The following is a 19,384-nucleotide window of genomic DNA, read 5'->3' as shown; positions in this document are numbered from 1 at the left end:
GTATGAAATCCGGAATAACCAGCTCCCCGGTTGTTTAGACAATAGACAATAGGTGCAGGAGTAGGCCATTTGGCCCTTCGATCATTCATCAAACATTGCTCGTAGAGTCAATATCCTCAAGGCTGCCTTCACCATTTTGTTTTATTTATTTTGCATGATAATTAAATTGAAACACAATTATCTTTTTTTTTTTTACAAGCCACCATTATTTTTTAATTAACAGTCTCTCCCAGAGGGTAGACACCAAATGGTGGAGTAACTCAGCAGGTCAGACAGCATGTCTGGAGAAAAGAAACGTGTAACATTTTGGGTCGGATCCCTTCCTCCCACAAAATACTGGAGTAACTCAGCGGCTCGGGGTATCTCCATTCGGAACTGGAGGGAAGCTCCATTGGAGTTCTTATATGCTCCTCCAACCAATGGCCTCTTATGTTTACTATTTATTTATTTCCATCCAAACTGATTTGATGCTTTAGGCATCTGAGCCAAAGTCAATCCTCAACTCTGCTTTGTTATTATCTTTGTCAATAGAGACACCTCACTGCCTTTTCCTCTCTGACTGTCAGAATATGCAGTCCATGGCTGTGAACTCTCCTGCTCAACCTCTGCCTCACAGACTATTTAGCAGCCTAGCAAGGATTAAAAGTTTATGAAAGCCAAATATGAGAACTTACCAGCTGCTCATCGATGCTCACTTTCTCCTTTGACCACCTTTGACTACTGACATCACTGTTCCAATATTCTATCAGCCCTGGGTTGGACTGACCATCTTGCCGCTCCTCCCAGGTTTACTGCTCACCGTCACCTCTACCTCACCAAAGTCCCCTCACTCACCAAACCTGTGCTCCAATAGCTCTTACAACCAAACTGCTGGGTGACAAACATCCCCCAACAAGGTCAAATAAAGCACAAAACTATGAAGAATGTCTCTATGTTGAAAGATTGATTTGTTGTTCAGGTCTAATCAAACTCTGAGTAAGAGATGATGATCAATACATTAAGAGGACGAGAAATTCAACCCCAGTCAGTAGCACAAAACACAATAAAGGTTGCTCAGCTATAATGCAATGGTTACGTTCCAAAGAAAAATTGTGTTGGAGAAATAACATTGTAAAGACAATTGTGTCAATGGGGGAAAAGGGGTTGGGTATTAAAGACGTCATAACAGAGTCATTTTTCCAACAGGAATTTCAAAGATAAAGGTCTTTACAGTAGCAAAATATGTATTATTGTTACTGCAAGCTAAAAATACTAAAGCCTGTAGGTTACGTTGTTTAATTGAGTATCATTGCATAAATATCAACGGAAATGCTTGTCAATTTCTCTGGCCACTTGCAGTTGAAGTAGTAGCTGTGTTCTTAAGAGGCAATGGTGTCTGATTACTGCGGGGTGCTTACATGGAAACACGTTTTTTCCCGTACACTGTTTAAATCCAAGACAGTGTTTTTTCTGCCTGCCAATTTCCAAAGTAACTTTTAAGTGGTTCCCTAGTTTCTGATTGATATTGTGTTATAGCCAATTTGGCCTGTGATTGCAAATAATATTCCCTACTTCATCACTCACATTATGTCCAACACATGTCAAGGAAACATGCATTGTAGCAAGACTATCTGTGTATAGTAGCTGCACTATTCTGCTCAAAAAATGCATCGCATTGAAATAAAAATAATGAACTTCAGAGGCAGAACATAGTGCTCAGTTATCATTATATAACATGCAAACCGCTCTCAATAGGTTTATAGATGTAATTTTATTTCTGGCAGAGTTGCATACTTTAGTAAATTCCTTTGTGTACGCTGAGTATTACCATACAATAATTCTGCAGAATAGTGCAAAAGCTGAAAATTGAAGATTGAACCAGAAAATAATGGAAATGCTGAGCAGATCAGACTGCTTCCTAAGTTATAAAACTGCATAGACTAAAGTGAACTTTTATCTATCATTAAGTTGTAAAACGCACCATATAAATGCAAGTCTTCCTTTCTTCAATGATCATCCATAATTGAAAACAATCAGCTATCATACATTTAATCAATGGAATTGTTTTAACATGGCTTGACTCTCCCGTCAGCCATTTTAAACTAGCCAAACTGGCAGATTATCTTAATAAATTTATCTCAGCATGTGGACAGGTCTAAGAAGGTGCCACCAGATATTCTAATGTAAATACATCCCAAAAGAAATGCAATGTCAAATTATTCATTGTATGGTGCATTACCTTTAATATATTTTCTTTTAAAAAACCAATGTGTGATAGAATGAGGTGTATGGAGAACATTGCAAAGATGAAAATCAGTGACATAAATAGTTTTATCCTGGACTGAATAATTCATAGCTTTGCCGTTCCATTCCAGTGTATACATTTTTTTTTCTTCTCAGTTTGAGCAACTTACTTAAAAAATAATATTTATGTATTTTCTCTCCTGCAGGTCACTGTTAAACGGTTAAAAGATCTAGGTGTTCTCACCTCTGGTCTTGGAGCAAAGTCATTTGGCAAGTTCAACGGTCAGGAGCTTCTGGATGCTTTTTCTCAAAGGGATGTGGCAGAGTCTTCAAACGTCATGTTGCCGGTGCAGAAGAAGTCGATCATGAAAGCGGCAAGTCTTTCTTTGGATTTTGCAACTGAGGGGCTGTGTCTCTTGGAGAGGGTTTGATCTACAATGCGGGAGATTGAACTTGTTAAGACTAGGGCGGCACGGTGGGACAGCGGTAGAGCTACTGCCTTACAGTGACAGAGACCCAGGTTTGATTCTGACTGTGGGTGCTGTCTGCATGGAGTTTGTACGCTCTCCCCGTGGCCTGCATGGGTTTCTCCGAGATCTTCGGTTTCCTCCCACACTCCAAAGAAGTACAGGTTTGTAGATTAATTGGCTTGGTATAAATCTAAATTGTCCCTAGTGTGTGTAGGATAGTGTTAATGTGCGGGTATCACTGGTCATTGCGGACTCGGTGGGCAGAAGGGTCTGTTTCTGTGCTGTAACTCTAAACTAAAATAAATATACACATTGATGAACATGCAGCAAATGAGTTCCAATAACCAAATTAATGTCAACTTGCTTATTGTAATGAAAACTAATGTATAATTTGTTTCATTAAAGAAACATTCTTTCTTTATCTGCTTTCTATTTTTGAAGAGATAATGTATCCCAGTTAAGGTTGCCTTATCTGTCAGCCTTCGGTCACTCACTTTCTATCATAAAACAATTGAAACACAAAGTGCTGGAGTAATTCAGTGAGTCAGGCAGCCTCTGTGGAGGGAATGAATACGGGACATTTCAGGTCAGGACCCCTAAAACATAAGGTGCTGGAGTAACTCAGCAGATCAGACAGCATCTATGGAAGGAATTGATAGATGCCATTTCGGGTCAGGACCCTAAAAACAAAAGGTGTTGGATTAACTCAGAAGGTCAAGCAGCGTCCATGGAGGAAATGTCGGGTCAAGATACTTCTAGCGTGCATCCATTCCCTCCACAGATGCTTCCTGACCCATTATGTTACTTCAGCACATTGTGCTCAACACAAGATTCCAGCAATCACAGTTCATTATATCTCCATTAAACCATTGAAACCTGCACTAGAGCAGAGATCAATTTATTTTTTCAGGTTTTCATTAGTAATATTCAAAACTAATCTCATACTCCCTCTTCCCAATGAATTAGTTCCATGGTGCAATAGGAACCAAGACTTGTCTTTTTCCTTTGTATTAAAAGATCAAAACAGTCTTGGCTCCTCTCGCACCATGGAGCTACTTCATTCCATTCAAAACTGTGTAAATAAGTTTCTCAGACCATTGCTCCTCAATTTAGTATCAATGTTCATGTGATCCAACCTCATCGCAAAACGGAAATAGACTTCAGCAACGATATCAAATGTTCCGTTGAAAATGAATAGGAAGGAACAGCAGATAGACACAAAAAACTGGAATGACTCAGTGGGTCTTCAGGTCTCGACCCAAAATCTTACCTATTCATTTTCTTCAGAGATGCTGTCTGACCCGCTGAGTTACTCCAGCTTTTTGTGTCTATGCTCAGTTGAAAATGTTTGATTAAATCATCTTTCCCCCTGATTAAACAGTCTTGACCTGAAATGTCACCTATCCATGGTCTCCCGAGATGCTGCCTGACCTGCTGAATTGTTCCAGCACTTTGTGTCCTTTTGTGTATTAACCAGCACCTGCTGTTCCTTGCTTCTACTAAGTCTTAATATCTTATATTACTTTCTATGATATAAATTTCCTATCTGTCGCCAATATCCTGGAAGGAACATGAGAATCTTCCTGATCAAAAATCAACGCTCAACGAAGCAGGTTTAGGATGGGTTGCCCCACAATCTGTACTTGTGCAGTTATTCCAAGGCCGCACTTTGTGTGGCTCTGTGAGTCCAATTGTCCTGGAGATCTGGTTGCTGCAAGCACGCCTTGAGATGAAGCAACTGGGCCTCAGTCAGAGCCTCCAGGCTGCCCTGCTGACCTCTTGACAACCAGCTGTTACCAAAGACCTTCGAACAATATCTAAATGTTTCTGAGGATCAGATTCAAAAAAGATTTAAACAGTTAAATATAACAATTACTATGAATGCTTAATGTTCTAACTTTATTGCAAATATTAAGATCAAATAAATTAAAATAGATAAACCCTTTACCAACATTGCATTTACAATGTAGGTTGGTGCTTCCTCTCTAATAGTCATACAGCATGGAAACTGGCCCTTCAGCCCAACTTGCCCATGCTGACCAAGATGCCCCATCTAATCCCATATCCCTCTAAACATTTCCTATCTGTGTATGTCCAAATCTTTTTTTAATGTTAATATAGTATCTGCTTCAACTACCTCTTCTGGCAAGTCATTCCATATACCCATGATCTTCTGTGTGAAAAAGTGGCCTCTCAGGTTCCTATTAAGTCTGGATGATTTTGCTACATGGTTGGCATAAAACTAAGGGGTCAAATGCATCCAGCTTCTTGGTTCAGGTCTGGATGGTTGCAATGTGCAGGCACAGAAATCAGGAACAAGCTGACCCATGGACACAGTTACCAATGGGTTTCTATGGAACTGGTGCCCCAGTGCTTTGGCAGCCTCAGTAATACCTTTAAAAACTTTGATTTTGTTTCTTATCTTTTGCTCTCAAATCTTTGGCATTTTCTTGTCCTTTTTGTGAATGTATTTGTGGACATCTAGTAGGTTTAGGGAATGTTAAAATTTGAACTTTCAAGGTTCATCTGTCACTTATTTGTCCATTTCATTAATTCTGTCTTTGCAAATCATTTTGCATGCACTCCTTTTGCTTTAAGAAATACTCTACTTGGGTATTATCAGTAAATTTCAAGACTAGACCTAAAAACCGTGTTCATCCAACATATGGGAAAGCATTATGGCAACCAACATTTGCTGCAACAATCCTGGAGACCCAAGAGAACCAAGCAAGGTTTGCCATTTTGTGCCACTGGGATTCCAACTACATATTGGATGTTCATCTCTTGTAAAGGACTCATCTCTTGTAAAGGACTCGCCTTTCACCAAAACATGAACTAATTGGACCTCTTTTAATTGTACAGATCTTGGACTCAGTGCAAATTGATTTCGTTCTGCAATCACTTCCCGAATCACTGGTGCCACAGATTCCAACAGGCAATTTGGAACAGGCTGGCAACATCAGTCTAGAATTCTTGAGCAAAGACAAGCCTTGGAACCTGGGTCAGGTAAGGCAATGCATCGGATGGGGAATTGCAGCAAGGGGAAAGGGATATCAGGTTGAACTCAATACACCACACAGATACAATGTTGACTCCAAAAAGCCATTAAACTGCCCAAAGCTCAATTTTAGAGTTTTGGAACACACATTTCCCCATTCACAAGGGAAACTTGAAGTGGTAGTGTAGTCAATTGAGAAAGCTGGCCATCTTTTGAGACGACAGATGGCACAATGGGCTAAGTGTTCGGCTGGCGACCGGAAGGTAGCCGGTTCGAATCCCGCTTGGAGTGCATACTGTCGTTGTGTCCTTGGGCAAGACACTTCACCCACCTTTGCCTGTGTTTGAATGTGTGTGAATGTGTGTGAGTGATTGGTGGTGGTCGGAGGGGCCGTAGGCGCAGAATGGCAGCCACGCTTCCGTCAGTCTGCCCCAGGGCAGCTGTGGCTACAGAAGTAGCTTACCACCACCGAGTGTGACTGAGGAGTGAATGAATAATGCGATGTAAAGCGCCTTGAGTATTAGAAAGGCGCTATATAAATCCCATCCATCATCATTATTATTATCTTTTGAACGTGTGACATTTAAATTGTATGTTTCAAAATGCTGCTAGGTATTGACACCATTTTTCCAACCCCTATCAATTATAGGTTCCCTTCTCTATACTATATTGATAAAATATGTAAGTGTTCCATTAGAAATTGTTACATGTTGGTGTTATTCTGGATGATGCCCAGAGGTATCCTGCCTCGGAATTATTTTACAATGAAGGATTGCAGTGATGTGTTTTCATTTCTGAATGAAAATTGTATCTCTCTCATTCTCCTGAAGCTAACTTGCCTTCTTTCTTTTCCCCCCAGTCTGTTGCTCTAATTAATCGTGTTAAATACCAACTCAACAAAGCCCAAGTTATCAGGTAAACCAAACAAAGATCTTCTCGCTTGACAATAAGGTTTATCATTTCAACAGATGGGCTTCAAGAAATTACTAGTATTTAGAACTTTCGCCGCTTGGTAAATTATTTTTATCATTTTAATTGAAGCATTTTAAAAAGGGTAAATGACCATACTGTTTATTGACTTCTACTGTATGTGCATGGCAAGGTCTCAAGAAAAATAACATAATGAATGATCAGGGCGTGTCAGAGCTGAAGGAGATATTGTTCATGCTAATTATTACAGGGAAGTTTTGAATGCTCTTTGCAACCACAGGAGCAGGTAAACGAGGCAATAGCCCAGAACAGAAGCTGAGGTATAACAGCTCACCCTGCACAGCATTGCCTCAATCTGACATCAGTTTATCACGCTAGACACAAAAATCTGGAGTAACTCAACGGGACAAGCACCATCTCAGGGGAGAAGGAATGGGTGATGTTTCGGGTCGAGACCCTTCTTCAGATCTGTCTGTCTTTGAATGTGGCCCAGGGATGGTGAAAGTCAAATGTGTTGTGATAATAATTAAAGAAGTGTTATTCCACATGGGTTTTGCCAAGGTACTCTGGATTTCACACATCCAAAAGATGGTAGGTCAATTGGCCTCTGTAAATTGTCGCTGGTGTGTGGGTGAGTGGTAGAATCTGGGGATCATGTCAATTGATGGGGAGAATTTTAGAAAGGAAATAACGTTGTCTTAGAGTAAATGGATGTTTAATGGTCGGTGTGGACTCAGTAGGGAGAAGGGCCTATGTCAATGTTGTATCAGACTGACTCTGATGTCTCCAGGATCCTGTGTGCATTGATGCATCTGCACGAAATTTGCAACAGATTTCAATTCTGCTTTGATTTTCCTTGAAATGGGATCATGTCAAAACATGGCACAGTGCGATCCAATTTCTCAGTATTCTCAGTATTTCTCAGCACAGTGCTTCCAGTGTCCTTTATTGGTCTGACTAAAAGTATTTTTATATTTCATGTAAAAGTAAACTGAAGACTGCTGTCAAAGGTATTCCGTGTACTCTCATTCGCTCACTGAACCCTGATGTGGTGAATGCCCTAGCAAATAACCCACATGTTTCCATTGATCAGGTAATTTTATGTCTCTAATTTGGAATTAAGTTGCTGTTTTCATATTCAGTTGTCTAACAGTGTGGAAGCAGGCTACTAATACTGGTGTATGCTGACTTTTTCATTCCGGCATGTTTCGGTATGACACGGAAAAAGGCCATTTTAACCATCTAGTCTGTTAGGGAGGGAGGAAGCATACACAGTGGCCTGAAATTGGCATGTAATAGTGAAAAACATTGCTTTTATATAATATTGCTGGTGCTGCCCTTTTAAACAAAGAAAAATCCTTAGCTTGAGATTGCAAAGTTTAATATTTGAATAGGTTACAATATTTTTAACCAAGTTGCGTTGGCAAAGTTTCACATTTTGCAATGTTACAGATCATTGTTTGCAACAGCTCTAATGCATATTGTGACACTCTGTACGTAATTTACAGATTCGCTGTGCTGCTAGTGAGTTCTTTAATGAAAAGAAAATCATTCCAGGAAATTACTTCAGAAGCCTCACGAAGGCAGGCATTAATGAGATCCTGGCCTCATACTTGATTTTTGAGCCGTAAGTAATCTGTACATTCTTTCCTCAAACTCACCCTTCTTGTCAAATAAATAGAAAAGCAATATGACATTTGGCATCCTTTTTTTGTGGCTTGGCCAATCTGATTTAAGATTTACACTTCATTCTTGGAAACCATAATTTCTTGCACCTTAACTTTCATTTGAAGGTCCAAAGTACATAAACGCTTTCAAAACTGATATGATCACGTTTCCCCATTCTTTCCCTTTCTATAGTTCCATCAAACTGATGACCTGCTGTTTTGGCTTCTCTCCCATTTCATGATCCAGCAGTAGAGATTCTCAATAAACCCCGAGAAGATTCATTAGATTGATTCCTGAATTGAAGGGAAGACAAATGAGAAGTTTTATCAGGCTGGGTCTAAGCTCAATGGATTTTAGATGAACGAGGAGTGATCTTACTGAGACACATAGGATTCTGAGAGAGATTGACAGATTGGATGGTGCATGAGAAATATGAACAGAAAATGCTAGGGAACACTCAGCGCGTCAGGCAACATAGGTGAAAAGAGTTACAGAGTTTACAATTCAGGTGCAAGGCACCTAGTCAGAATTGGGGAGACGAGAAAACAAATTAGTTGTATGTGCATGCGATGATCTGGACAAAAAGAATATCCCTCATCGAGTTGTTTGGGGATAAGTTTCAAGGTTGTCTGCTCAATGGGCAATTAGAAAAAGAAAATTATCAAAATCTATGAAATAAGGGTAGTTGGTGGTGAGAATGCAAGTGCAATAATGTAAATGTTGTAAAATACAGACAGAGCATGCCCATTATGCCAACTGGGAGACAAAAAAAAACATGGGAATGCCATGTGGTTAAGATTGAATGAGGCATGATCTAGTTCAAAGGCCAAACAGCCTATTCCTCCTGCTCCTCCGTATTGATTAATGGTTTCATGTCTCCAATTGTTGCAAGAATGACATCACCTTCTATTCCCAAACTGCTTGGGACTCATGTTTAAATGTGTCAGAAATGTATAAATTGGTACCAATCATCTCTATTTGCAAAGAGCTATGTGTCATGGAATTTCACAACCTGGTTAGTTTAGGTTTAATTCATTGGATTTGCTTCAATCGCCTGGACATTCGCTTTGTCTTAAATCATAATGTCAAGATTTGGTTGCATTATAGCTTTGGTACACGAGTCGAAGTGTGACAAGCAACTCACAGCAAGTGCCCCCATGTGATTAGGAGAGTGTCAAGAATGCAACAAAAAAAATGGAATAAATGCCAGAGAATGGAGGCTACATTCAAAGCCAAATTCAATGGAATCAAGGGATATGGGGAAATAGCAGGAATGGGGTACTGATTTAGGATGATCAACCATCATCATGTTGAATGGCCGTGCTGGCTCATAGGGCTAAATGGCCCACTCCTGCACTTATTTTCTATGTTTCTATGTAATGCACGAATCAAGGTATATGGTGCAGAGCAGGAAAACGTGTTTGCAGTAAAAAAACAACCACGTCTATGCTGAATGGTGGAACAGGCTTGCTTGAAAAATGGCCTTTGTCTGCACATTTTTCTTATGTTTAATCACAAAGATTAAAACATTTGCAAACTTAACTTACCAACAGCAAGCATGGAATTAATTGCCAGTTTTACAAGAATTAAACTATGGTGTTAGCAGAAGAAAATCAGCACAATGATTCATGCAAATTGGTATTTTTGCATCCACTTCCAAAAATATAGATCTTTATTTATCATGAAACTTAAAGTATATATTATTGGCTGTGTTGAAGACATCAGGTTAAAAGGCTGTTTTAGCTCCTAAAGGACGTTGCCTATAAAGTCATTGGTGGGAGGTTGGGGACCATGGGTGACTGCCATGGCTCACAGGCCAACTGTAATGAATTGCAACAGGCCCAAAGTGGCAGCATGTTTCTAAATGCTTCACCTGCTGCTCCATTGCGAGAAGGGGAGGGGGGAAGCAAGTGAAGCTAACTATGTAGGGTTCTCCGCGCTGGCCTGACAACTATTTGGGGAGCAGTGCTGTTAAAACAAAGCTGATTATCATGGGAAGACCACTTCAGTCTGCACCTCTTAGGACATGCAGTTCAGTGAATTACATAATTCCACCCAGAACTGAGGCACATATGCTATTATCAATGGAGATGTAGAAACCATTGGTGCAAGATAAATGACAGCCAGAATCATAGTCAAATTTCCAGTCATGTAATTTGGTTTGGAAATATGCCCCATTACATAAGGGAACCAAAACAGTACAGAAAGCATGCTGATCAAAAAGCATCGTCTTATGTGGAAATTCACGTTGCTGTAGTTATTGGAGCTCCCAAATTTAATTGATTTTATTTGGATTTTTTGCATTAATACTTTGGAAAGATATGCATAAACATTTATAAACCCTGTAAACAGGGTTCTGGAGACATCCACCCAGCAAAAGATACAATGTTAAAGGGGAAGTTCCAATAACACAAAGAAGCAATGATAGTAGACTTCTTAACATTCTTTAAATCATTTTGGGTGCAGAACGAGATAATTGAAAAAGACTAGGATGCAGTCGCTGTAAATGTCAGCAGAGGAAACCAATCTAAATTGTGTCATCCATCAGTTTCAGTGCCTGATGAAAATGTACAAGGAATTCTGCCTCTGGTAAATATGATTATTATGAACTTGTAGCGCAGTAGTTAGAAAACAACCTGAATATGCAGTGAGCCAGATCATGTAGATAATATTCCAGAGGTGGGCGGGAGGTGGGCGAGGGAGGGGATGGAATAATTGTAGCTCCAGGGCATTAACGACGCAAAAGTCAAACCAGGAGGGAGGAGAGTTTAATGCAAGACCAGATTTTAACACTCCTTTAACTAGACTGCTTTTCCAGATCCAGTCTGGAATAATGCTAATTCCATAAACACAAATCAATCTTGCAATGGGATCTTCAAATAGGGCACAGTTTATTTGCAAATGAAGAGTGACTATCTGTTGCTTTAGGTATGCAATACTTTGTGTATCATATTGAGGATTTAGAAGACTGCACAGCATCTTGAATGCTGGTGCTAAAATCCCATTTTGTTGGTCAATTTATTTATTCTGTCAATTATATTTTTGTTCTTGTTGTTATATCTATGCATATGCACAGTGAAAGCCCATCTGTTTTCCTGGCTTTCTTGGCTTTATTCTGGTTCCAAAATAATCAGCTAACTAAGTGTAGAATTAATTTACAACAACTGAAACTTAAAATAAGTTTCTCTCTTCCTGGTGTTAAATATCAATCAGCACATCTCCATGCAACCGGACACCAAGACCAGCTTTCTTTGTCTAGTTTAGTTTAGTTTAGAAATATGGAGCGGAATCGGGCCCTTCGGCCCACCGAGTCTGCGCCGAACAGCAATCCCCGTAGGCTAACACTATCCTACGGACACTGGGGACAATTTACAATTTTACCAAGCCAATTAACCTACAAATCTGTACGTCTTTGGTGTGTGGAAGGAAACTGGAGCACCCGGGGGAAACCCATGCAGGTCACAGGGAGAAGGTACAAACTCTGTACAGATAAGCTCCCGTAGTCAGGATCGAACCTGGTTCTCTGGTGCTGTAAAGGAACCAACTCTACAGCTGCGCCATCGTGCGGCCCTAGAATTCAAACCATTGCACTTCACACTACTCATCAATCGTACTGTTCAAAATCAGATATCATCATTATAAGAACAATACTTATTTTTATTCTGTAAAAAAATTACAGAGATTTATTGATATAAATCACAATGATAATTGACTATTTTCTAATGTGATGAACAGATAGCACCACTTAAACACCTGAAAATGTTCCTGCTAAAATATGTGAAACGTCCTATCCATGAAGCATTTCCACATCATAGTGGTGTGGTTTATGATAGATTTGTTTGGTTTTGATTCATGCCACATAAGAAATTTGCCTTAGGACCTCCAAAATGAATCAGTCGTTTGCTTTGAGAATTAGAATACACTAGCCTAATGTAGCATCGCTGAAGTATGATAGGGTGCATTGTTCAATTAATGTTAAACTGCATCATCTCCATCAATTTTATTTTGCCCCCAATGGCATTAAAGGTGAATCAATTTAAACCTTGAATTTACATCGGTACTAAGATGCACAGCATATCACTAAAAATGTTTCCATAGCAACTAAGAATAAAAACAACGTGGAGTTAGTTGATAAAATGATGGAATAACATACCATTCTATTGTGCCCACTCAACACCTAATGGAGGCAGAAAGCACCATAGAATTCCAGTGATTTAGGTGCAGGAGACCAGTTAGCAAGCTGGTGGTTGATAAAATCCAGAAGGCAGACTTTGTGTGTGTGTGTGTTATATCCAATTTATTTTTGGAACTAACAGTAGATTCCAATTTTAAAATATGTCAATTACACTGACGCCTTGAAATTAGGCCACCGTAAAGGTTATCATTTCCACGTTTGTGAGAATAGCCAAGTTTTAAAAATGACAAAAAGAGGTAAAACATCTTAACATTGCACCGTTATGAGTTAAATTGAACTCTTCATTATGCTGAAGAGTTGTCAGGATATTAATAGCTGATTGATCCCTCCCTAGTATTCTCACAGGGGATCAAAATATGCAGAAGACCTTTGTAAATGTGAACTCAGATGATGTAGAGGTGAAATTGTTCTAGGACAATGATACAGAGCAAGCAACACTAAATCTACAGTTCTTTGTCACAATAAAAGTCAAAACTAGATTAATGACTTGGCTGAAATAGCAGGAAGAAATTCCAGGAAAGTGCATGTCATACATCTTCAGTATTATTCCTCAATAATAATTTCAAGGCTAAAGAATGTGTACGAGGGTGACCCGTAGATTTAAGACGAAGGCTGGAAATTCTTTGGACAAAAAACATGGTGATGCAATTGAAAATTATTTTAATCCAGAGCAGATTGCTAGTTATGTGTAGGAAGGAACTGCAGATGCTGGTTTAAATCAAAGATAGACACAAAAATCTGGAGCAACTCAGCGGGTCAGACAGCATCTCCGGAGAAAAGGAATAGGTGACGTTTTGGGTCGAGACCCTTCTCCAGTCTGAAGAAGGGTCTCGACCCCAAACGTCACATAATCCTTTTCTCCGGAGATGCTGTCTGACCCGTTGAGTTCCTCCAGATTTTTTGTGTTATCTGCAGAATGTTATTTAGCACATTTCTTGCCACCTTAACACCTATCAAGAAATTATGTATGATATTTCAGATCTTTTTATTTGTCCCTGCAACTCTTTTCAGGCATGAAACTTTGCAAATAATTGTAATGCTAGCATAGTTTGCAAATGAAATTTCCAATGAGATGTTTAACCTTGTTGGTCTCTAAGACGAACAGATTTAATTGGCTCCATTTCTTGTGAAGGTGTGCTATTTGAAGGGACAATGCTTAAATTGCTCTCCTCATTCCCATTGGCATCTGTGACCATATTCAGCCTAACCTAGGCAAGTACATTGATAAATGTACCTGGGGAGGTCAGGGTCAGTAACTTGAACAGAATACCTGATCTTCGTCCCTATTCTATATCTACTACACTTTGGCTTGTCTTCTAAATATGGAAATAATTTCACAATTATTCCATGAACTTCAAATTTAGTTAGCAGTTTCTTATGGGGACTTTGTTAATGCCTTCTGAAATCCGTGTTTATTATCCAATATGTATCCTTATTTCTCTGTCCATTTCCACAGATCCCTTATCAAAAGATTGAACTAAATTAATTAAATCCATTAACTAAATCCATTAAGTCATTGCAACTCCATGCTGGAACTCCCTGATTAACCATAAATGTTGATCTCCCTTTTAATTATTGATTCTTGAAATTGGTTAACAATGAATATCAGACTGAACTGATGTATAATTCTTTAGTGTAGTGTTCTCAATTAAGTGACCGGCATAAACTTTCCAATTCAAAGGAATGCACCAAAGTTATAGAAACTTTTAATTTTCCAATTTCAGGTAACCCACAGCTATTTTTTTTCTTTTCTCGCAGACACTCACATGTTTTTTTTCTATTTTGCTAATTTTCCTGTCCTCTCACGCATTTCCACTTTAATCCACCTGTCCCCATTTGTTTCCACAATGATCATTTACCAGCCTCTGTCCCACCCCGCCCTTGTTCTGCTGTACACTGGCATTAATACTCCCGATGCAGGTCCCCACCTGACACGTCAGCATATATCTTTTCCCCCATAGACATTGCTTGACCTGCTATTCTTCCAGCATTCTATTTTGTGTTTACAGATATTTTAGATGATTTTTGTAACTTGTGCAATGCTCTCACGTGTTTGTACATTCTTGGTTGGAAATCATCTGGTCGTAGGTATTTGGCTGTTGTATATTTATAATAATGATATGGTAAATATCATTATCCTTTGCTATTAATTTGCTTCGATTAATGCTTGGGGTAACTCCTCGATAATTATGCTTCCATGGGATGTCAGGCATGGTGCCCCCATCCTTGGCTTTAAAACAACAGGGTCAAAGTGTGTTTTGTTGTGACTGGTAACCCTGTCCTCCCGCTCAGCCCCTGGGCTCAGGATTGAGACCATTTGGAGATCCTCAACCTGAGGGTCCAGGCTTGGCTTGGCTTGGCAGACAAGCAGTAGCCCCTTTCATTTAACTGAACTCACTGACCTTCATTAACAAGACCAATTTGGAAGACACAGTGGTGGAGCAAGTCGTGTGGTTGATCCACAGATCTGCTTTATCTGCCATTTGCAATGGCTAATAAATTTGCTGATCCAAAGCAGGTCAAACAAATATTGAGAATTAAAATACCTGTTATTTCTTCCTTCAAAATACATTGTTACTCTTCTATATTAATCTATTTTCACATACAGTTGGTGTTTAGTTTTAATAATAAATGCTTAAGGTGGCTGTCTAAACTAACTTCTTCCCTTGGCTTAAATGTTCTCAAGGGACTACAATATTTAATTAAAGAAACATGAAATCAGATACTATTGCACAAACTTTCTTTTTTTATATTTAATGCATTTTTTTCAACCATATATTTTCCTTTTAAATACTTCTACAAGGAGACACAAATTGTAACATAAAATGATGCTTAAACTGTGATAGTTAAAATGAAGCAATGCAATGTTTTCTAAAGTTAGTTTCAAAATAATATTTCTGGGACTTCAACAAAACATTTAAATGTTTCTTTGAACCATTTATAATATGCATAACGTGTTGAAGTGACTCAGCGGGTCAGGCAGCATCTGTGGAGGGAATGGATAGATCACATTTCATGTTGGACGGACCCAAAACGTTAACGATGCTGCCTGACCCGCTGAGTTACTCCAGCACTTTGTGTTTTACTCAAGGTTCCAGCATCTGTATGTCCTTGTAACTCCAACATATTAGCCTATTCACATGTTCTGATACTGTCTTGGTGAATACATATCCTTTTTTTGAGAAATTTTCTAGCCATTCAGAAAGAGCCATGATGTGCTAATTCACAATGGTCCATTAAAACCCAAACCTCTTGTACTCCTCCTTAACTTTGAAACCCACACAGCTCTGTTCGTACTTCGGCAGTTTGTACTTGTACTCAGTCCTTAGCTCTTTCAGCTCTTTGCCTCTTCTCACAACTTTCACAGTCACCTCTTAGATTCTCAGCCTTCTTCTCCTTTTAGGGCAGTCCTTTTGGTTGAGGATGAGTTGATTTAACCAGTTCTGTAGGTTCTGAGGTGGGGAATTAGGCCAATGTTAACAATTGTAGATCTTTCTACAAATTGGATGCTTTATATTCATCTAACCCAATACTTCCTTCCTATTGTCTGATATTTCCTAATGTAACTTTCCCCAACTGTAAAAGTGTAATATAAATACTGCCCACAATTGTGACATCCATAAATTATTTGTTTCAGGACTATTCCGGAACTGAGGGAGATTCCAACGCCTCTGTGCTCCAATATCGTTGATCTGATCAGCCAGGCCAATATATCAGGGTTGCCCCTAATGTCAGACAGACGTAGAGATCTTTTCAAATATGCCATGGAATGTCTGGTAAGTGTGAGCAGTTATGAGATAAAAACAAAACCATGCTGCAAATGTGTTGTGGTAAAAATATAACAATAATTGGAAATTGTATGGTGTTCATCCAAACAATAATCTTGTGATATGTAAATTGAACTGTGTAGGATGTGTAACTGGAATAACATAGAAATAGTATACGGGTGGTCGTTGATTGGTGTGAACCCAGTGGGGCAAAGGGCTTATTTCCATGCTTTATCTCTAAACTAAAAAATAGTATCTACAGGTTTATGGAAGAGATTCTGGCTAAACATTTGAAATGAACAGAATGGTGCTGGAGCTAATGAAAAGTAGATAAAAACAGTGTCATTTACTTATGTCTAATAAAATGGAAAATGTTAATGTGAAACACAGAACAACACACATCAAAATCTGTGGATAAGTCTGTTTCAGGTATTCCCTCTGGTTTGAGAACAGATTCATTAAATACATCCTTGCCCTGTTTAACTGTAAATATATCATCCCATTCTAATCTATACGTGTGAATGGACCATAAAATTTCACTACTTTTAGATAGAGAAGCAAGATCGAATACAAAAGACTGAAACATGCTATGGAGACATTCTTTAGCCTATTGTTAAACCTGAAAGGGTATCTCTTGCCTGAGAAGTAACCATGGAATTTGAAGAAGCGGTACTTTGCGAATTAGTTAAGGCAAGAACTGGATTAACATAGTGGACCACAAATTATCCATTGACTTTGCATTAAAAAACATTGCTACACTGAATAAAATAAGCATCGAGTAATGATATTTGAAAAGTCAACATGTGCCACTTTAGTCAGAACTGTTTTTTAGATATAATCACAGTTGAATTTTGGTTCTTTCCAGGACGATTGTTAAGATGTGAAATAGTTACTAGGTGGCAGACACACTACTTCTGTTCACAAATCAGAAAGCATTTAAAAAGATGAAATGGCGGATGTATTTTAATTTTGTTGCTAGTTTTGATTCTGTAATGCCACTGCATATCAGAACCATAATGTAGTGCAATGTTTGAGGTATAACCCAAAACATTAATTCTGAAAAGCTAAAGACAGATGGATCATTTGGGACAGAGCATGTGTCAACTAAACAAGTAAAATAGTGTCCATCTGGAGATGTTTCAGTTCCCAGTATTGGATTTGATGGCTTTTAGACTATACCAATTGCAGTAAATATTCTGTAAAAAGACCGTCAGTTTATGTATTTCATTATCATCAAACTTGGCATCACCTGATTTGGAACTATAGCAGGGTGGTCAAACAATGTTCAATAAGGTAAGATCATTTGAACAAAAGCCGAGAATGGGTTGGATCACCCGGATGGGTTCATTCAATTCTAGATAGACTAGAATTAGGAAATCCGGGAGTTGAGAAATGTATTCCTGTTTCTGAGACTCTTATTTTATTTTCATTATCTGGGATAAAACAAATATTGAACAGCTATTGTTAATGATCTGTGAATCTTCCCTCTTCGTTTTTGCAGCTTTGCACATGCAAGCAAGCAATGCTGGTCATTGCTCAATTAATAAGGGTGTCAGGGGTTATGGGGAGATGGCAGTATTGGGGTTGAGAGGGAAAGATAGATCAGCCATGGTTGATGGGCCAAATGGAGTAATTCTGCTCCTAGAACTTATGAGATCATAAAGGACACAAATAGGACACTTATGAGGTTACATGTGGTCACTTAATTGTTTCTCCTTGTTATGGTTTGGTGTAGATTTTGAGCAACTCTTAACACCTTGGCTTACTTTTGTCATTCTTTGGCATGAAGGAATGTGGGTTGATGACAATCTGGTCCTACCTCTTGGCCATATTTGATTTTACTCAGGGCAACATATTTGAGTGCTTTGATTCTAATTGTCTAAAATGCAAATAGAAAAAGAAAGTGATAATCAAAGAAGGTAGACAAAAATGCTGGAGAAACTCAGCGGGTGAAGCAGCATCTATGGAGCGAAAGAAATAGGCAACGTTTCGGGTCGAAACCCTTCTTCTATTTGAGTCTGAAGAAGGGTTTCACCCGCTGAGTTTCTCCAGCATTTTTGTCTACCTTCGATTTTCCAGCATCTGCATTTCCTTCTTAAACATGATAATCAAAGAAAACAGAATTCACTAAATAATCTCATGATGTATTTTTATTTGTATTTTTAACGTGATTTAAATGTTTTTAAAAAAAACTTAAAGACATTAACAAAGAACAAATTCAGAGAGAGAAAATTAATCTCAGCGAATTAATAGTTCACTATTGGCATCTGAAGACAATGAAAGTGAGTGAGAATCTGTGGTCCTGAAAAAATACCTTAATTAGTGTCCTCTTACTGAATCACTAATTAAAGCACTAATTACAAGACTGGCACTTACTGGGTTTAGTACAGTATTATAAGCTCGAAATTTAGCAGGTTTGCTGATGAGAAGACATCTAGATTGTAAAATATGTTTAATTGTGTGATAACTCCTTGCACCGTAAATGTTTTTTCTTGTTTTATTTTAGCATGTTAACAGTTAGTTCTACCTGGTGACTAAGGTACCATTATGATGCCTAATGTTGGAATGATAGAGGCCTGTTAACAGAAAATATTTAAAGCCAGGGATATCCAAGAGATTTATATTCAGGGTTACGGTTCCTTGATGTTCTGCATAACGGAGTACTGATTTAGCCAATGTTCTGAAAAATAGGGAAACAAGGAACTGCAGATGTTGGTTTACAAAAGCAGACACAAAGTGCTGGAGTAGCTCATGGATCAGGCATCATCTCAGGAGAACATGGATGGGCGACGTTTAATGTCGGGACCCTTCTTCAGACTGATTTGCAATCATTTTTAAGAAGGGTCCGGACCCAAATCATTGCCCACCCATGGTCTCCAGAGATGCTGCCTGACCCACTGAGTTACTCCAGCATTTTGTGTCTTCCGAAAAATATAACTGATATATGACAGGAGGACACACAGAGTTTTGAAATAAGAGCAGCATCATGCTTGATTGCAATATCCTGCATTGTCAAATAGCCTAATAATAAACATGAGATTATTACCTGTGGGGATGGATGCTTTCATTCCATGCCATTTTGAATAATCATGCCATGTTTGAACAACAGTTTGCAAAGATAAAAATCTATTTG

General features: G+C 38.7%; 1 protein-coding gene across 1 annotated transcript in view; it reads left to right on the top strand.

The window, feature by feature from the left end:
- Positions 1–19,384, top strand: part of LOC116991128 (otoancorin-like) — a 73,355-nt gene that overhangs the window by 27,167 nt on the left and 26,804 nt on the right. Inside the window, exons 10-15 of the mRNA XM_033049490.1 lie at positions 2,430–2,597; positions 5,556–5,699; positions 6,551–6,606; positions 7,609–7,714; positions 8,130–8,248; positions 16,122–16,260. Of these exons, the coding sequence (XP_032905381.1) occupies positions 2,430–2,597; positions 5,556–5,699; positions 6,551–6,606; positions 7,609–7,714; positions 8,130–8,248; positions 16,122–16,260 (732 nt within the window). The remainder of the gene's footprint in view (positions 1–2,429; positions 2,598–5,555; positions 5,700–6,550; positions 6,607–7,608; positions 7,715–8,129; positions 8,249–16,121; positions 16,261–19,384) is intronic.

Source organism: Amblyraja radiata, chromosome 33, assembly GCF_010909765.2.
Source record: "Amblyraja radiata isolate CabotCenter1 chromosome 33, sAmbRad1.1.pri, whole genome shotgun sequence".
Taxonomy (NCBI): domain Eukaryota; kingdom Metazoa; phylum Chordata; class Chondrichthyes; order Rajiformes; family Rajidae; genus Amblyraja; species Amblyraja radiata.
Note: the sequence above shows the minus strand (reverse complement) of the source record. Positions and strands in the feature narration are given on the sequence as shown.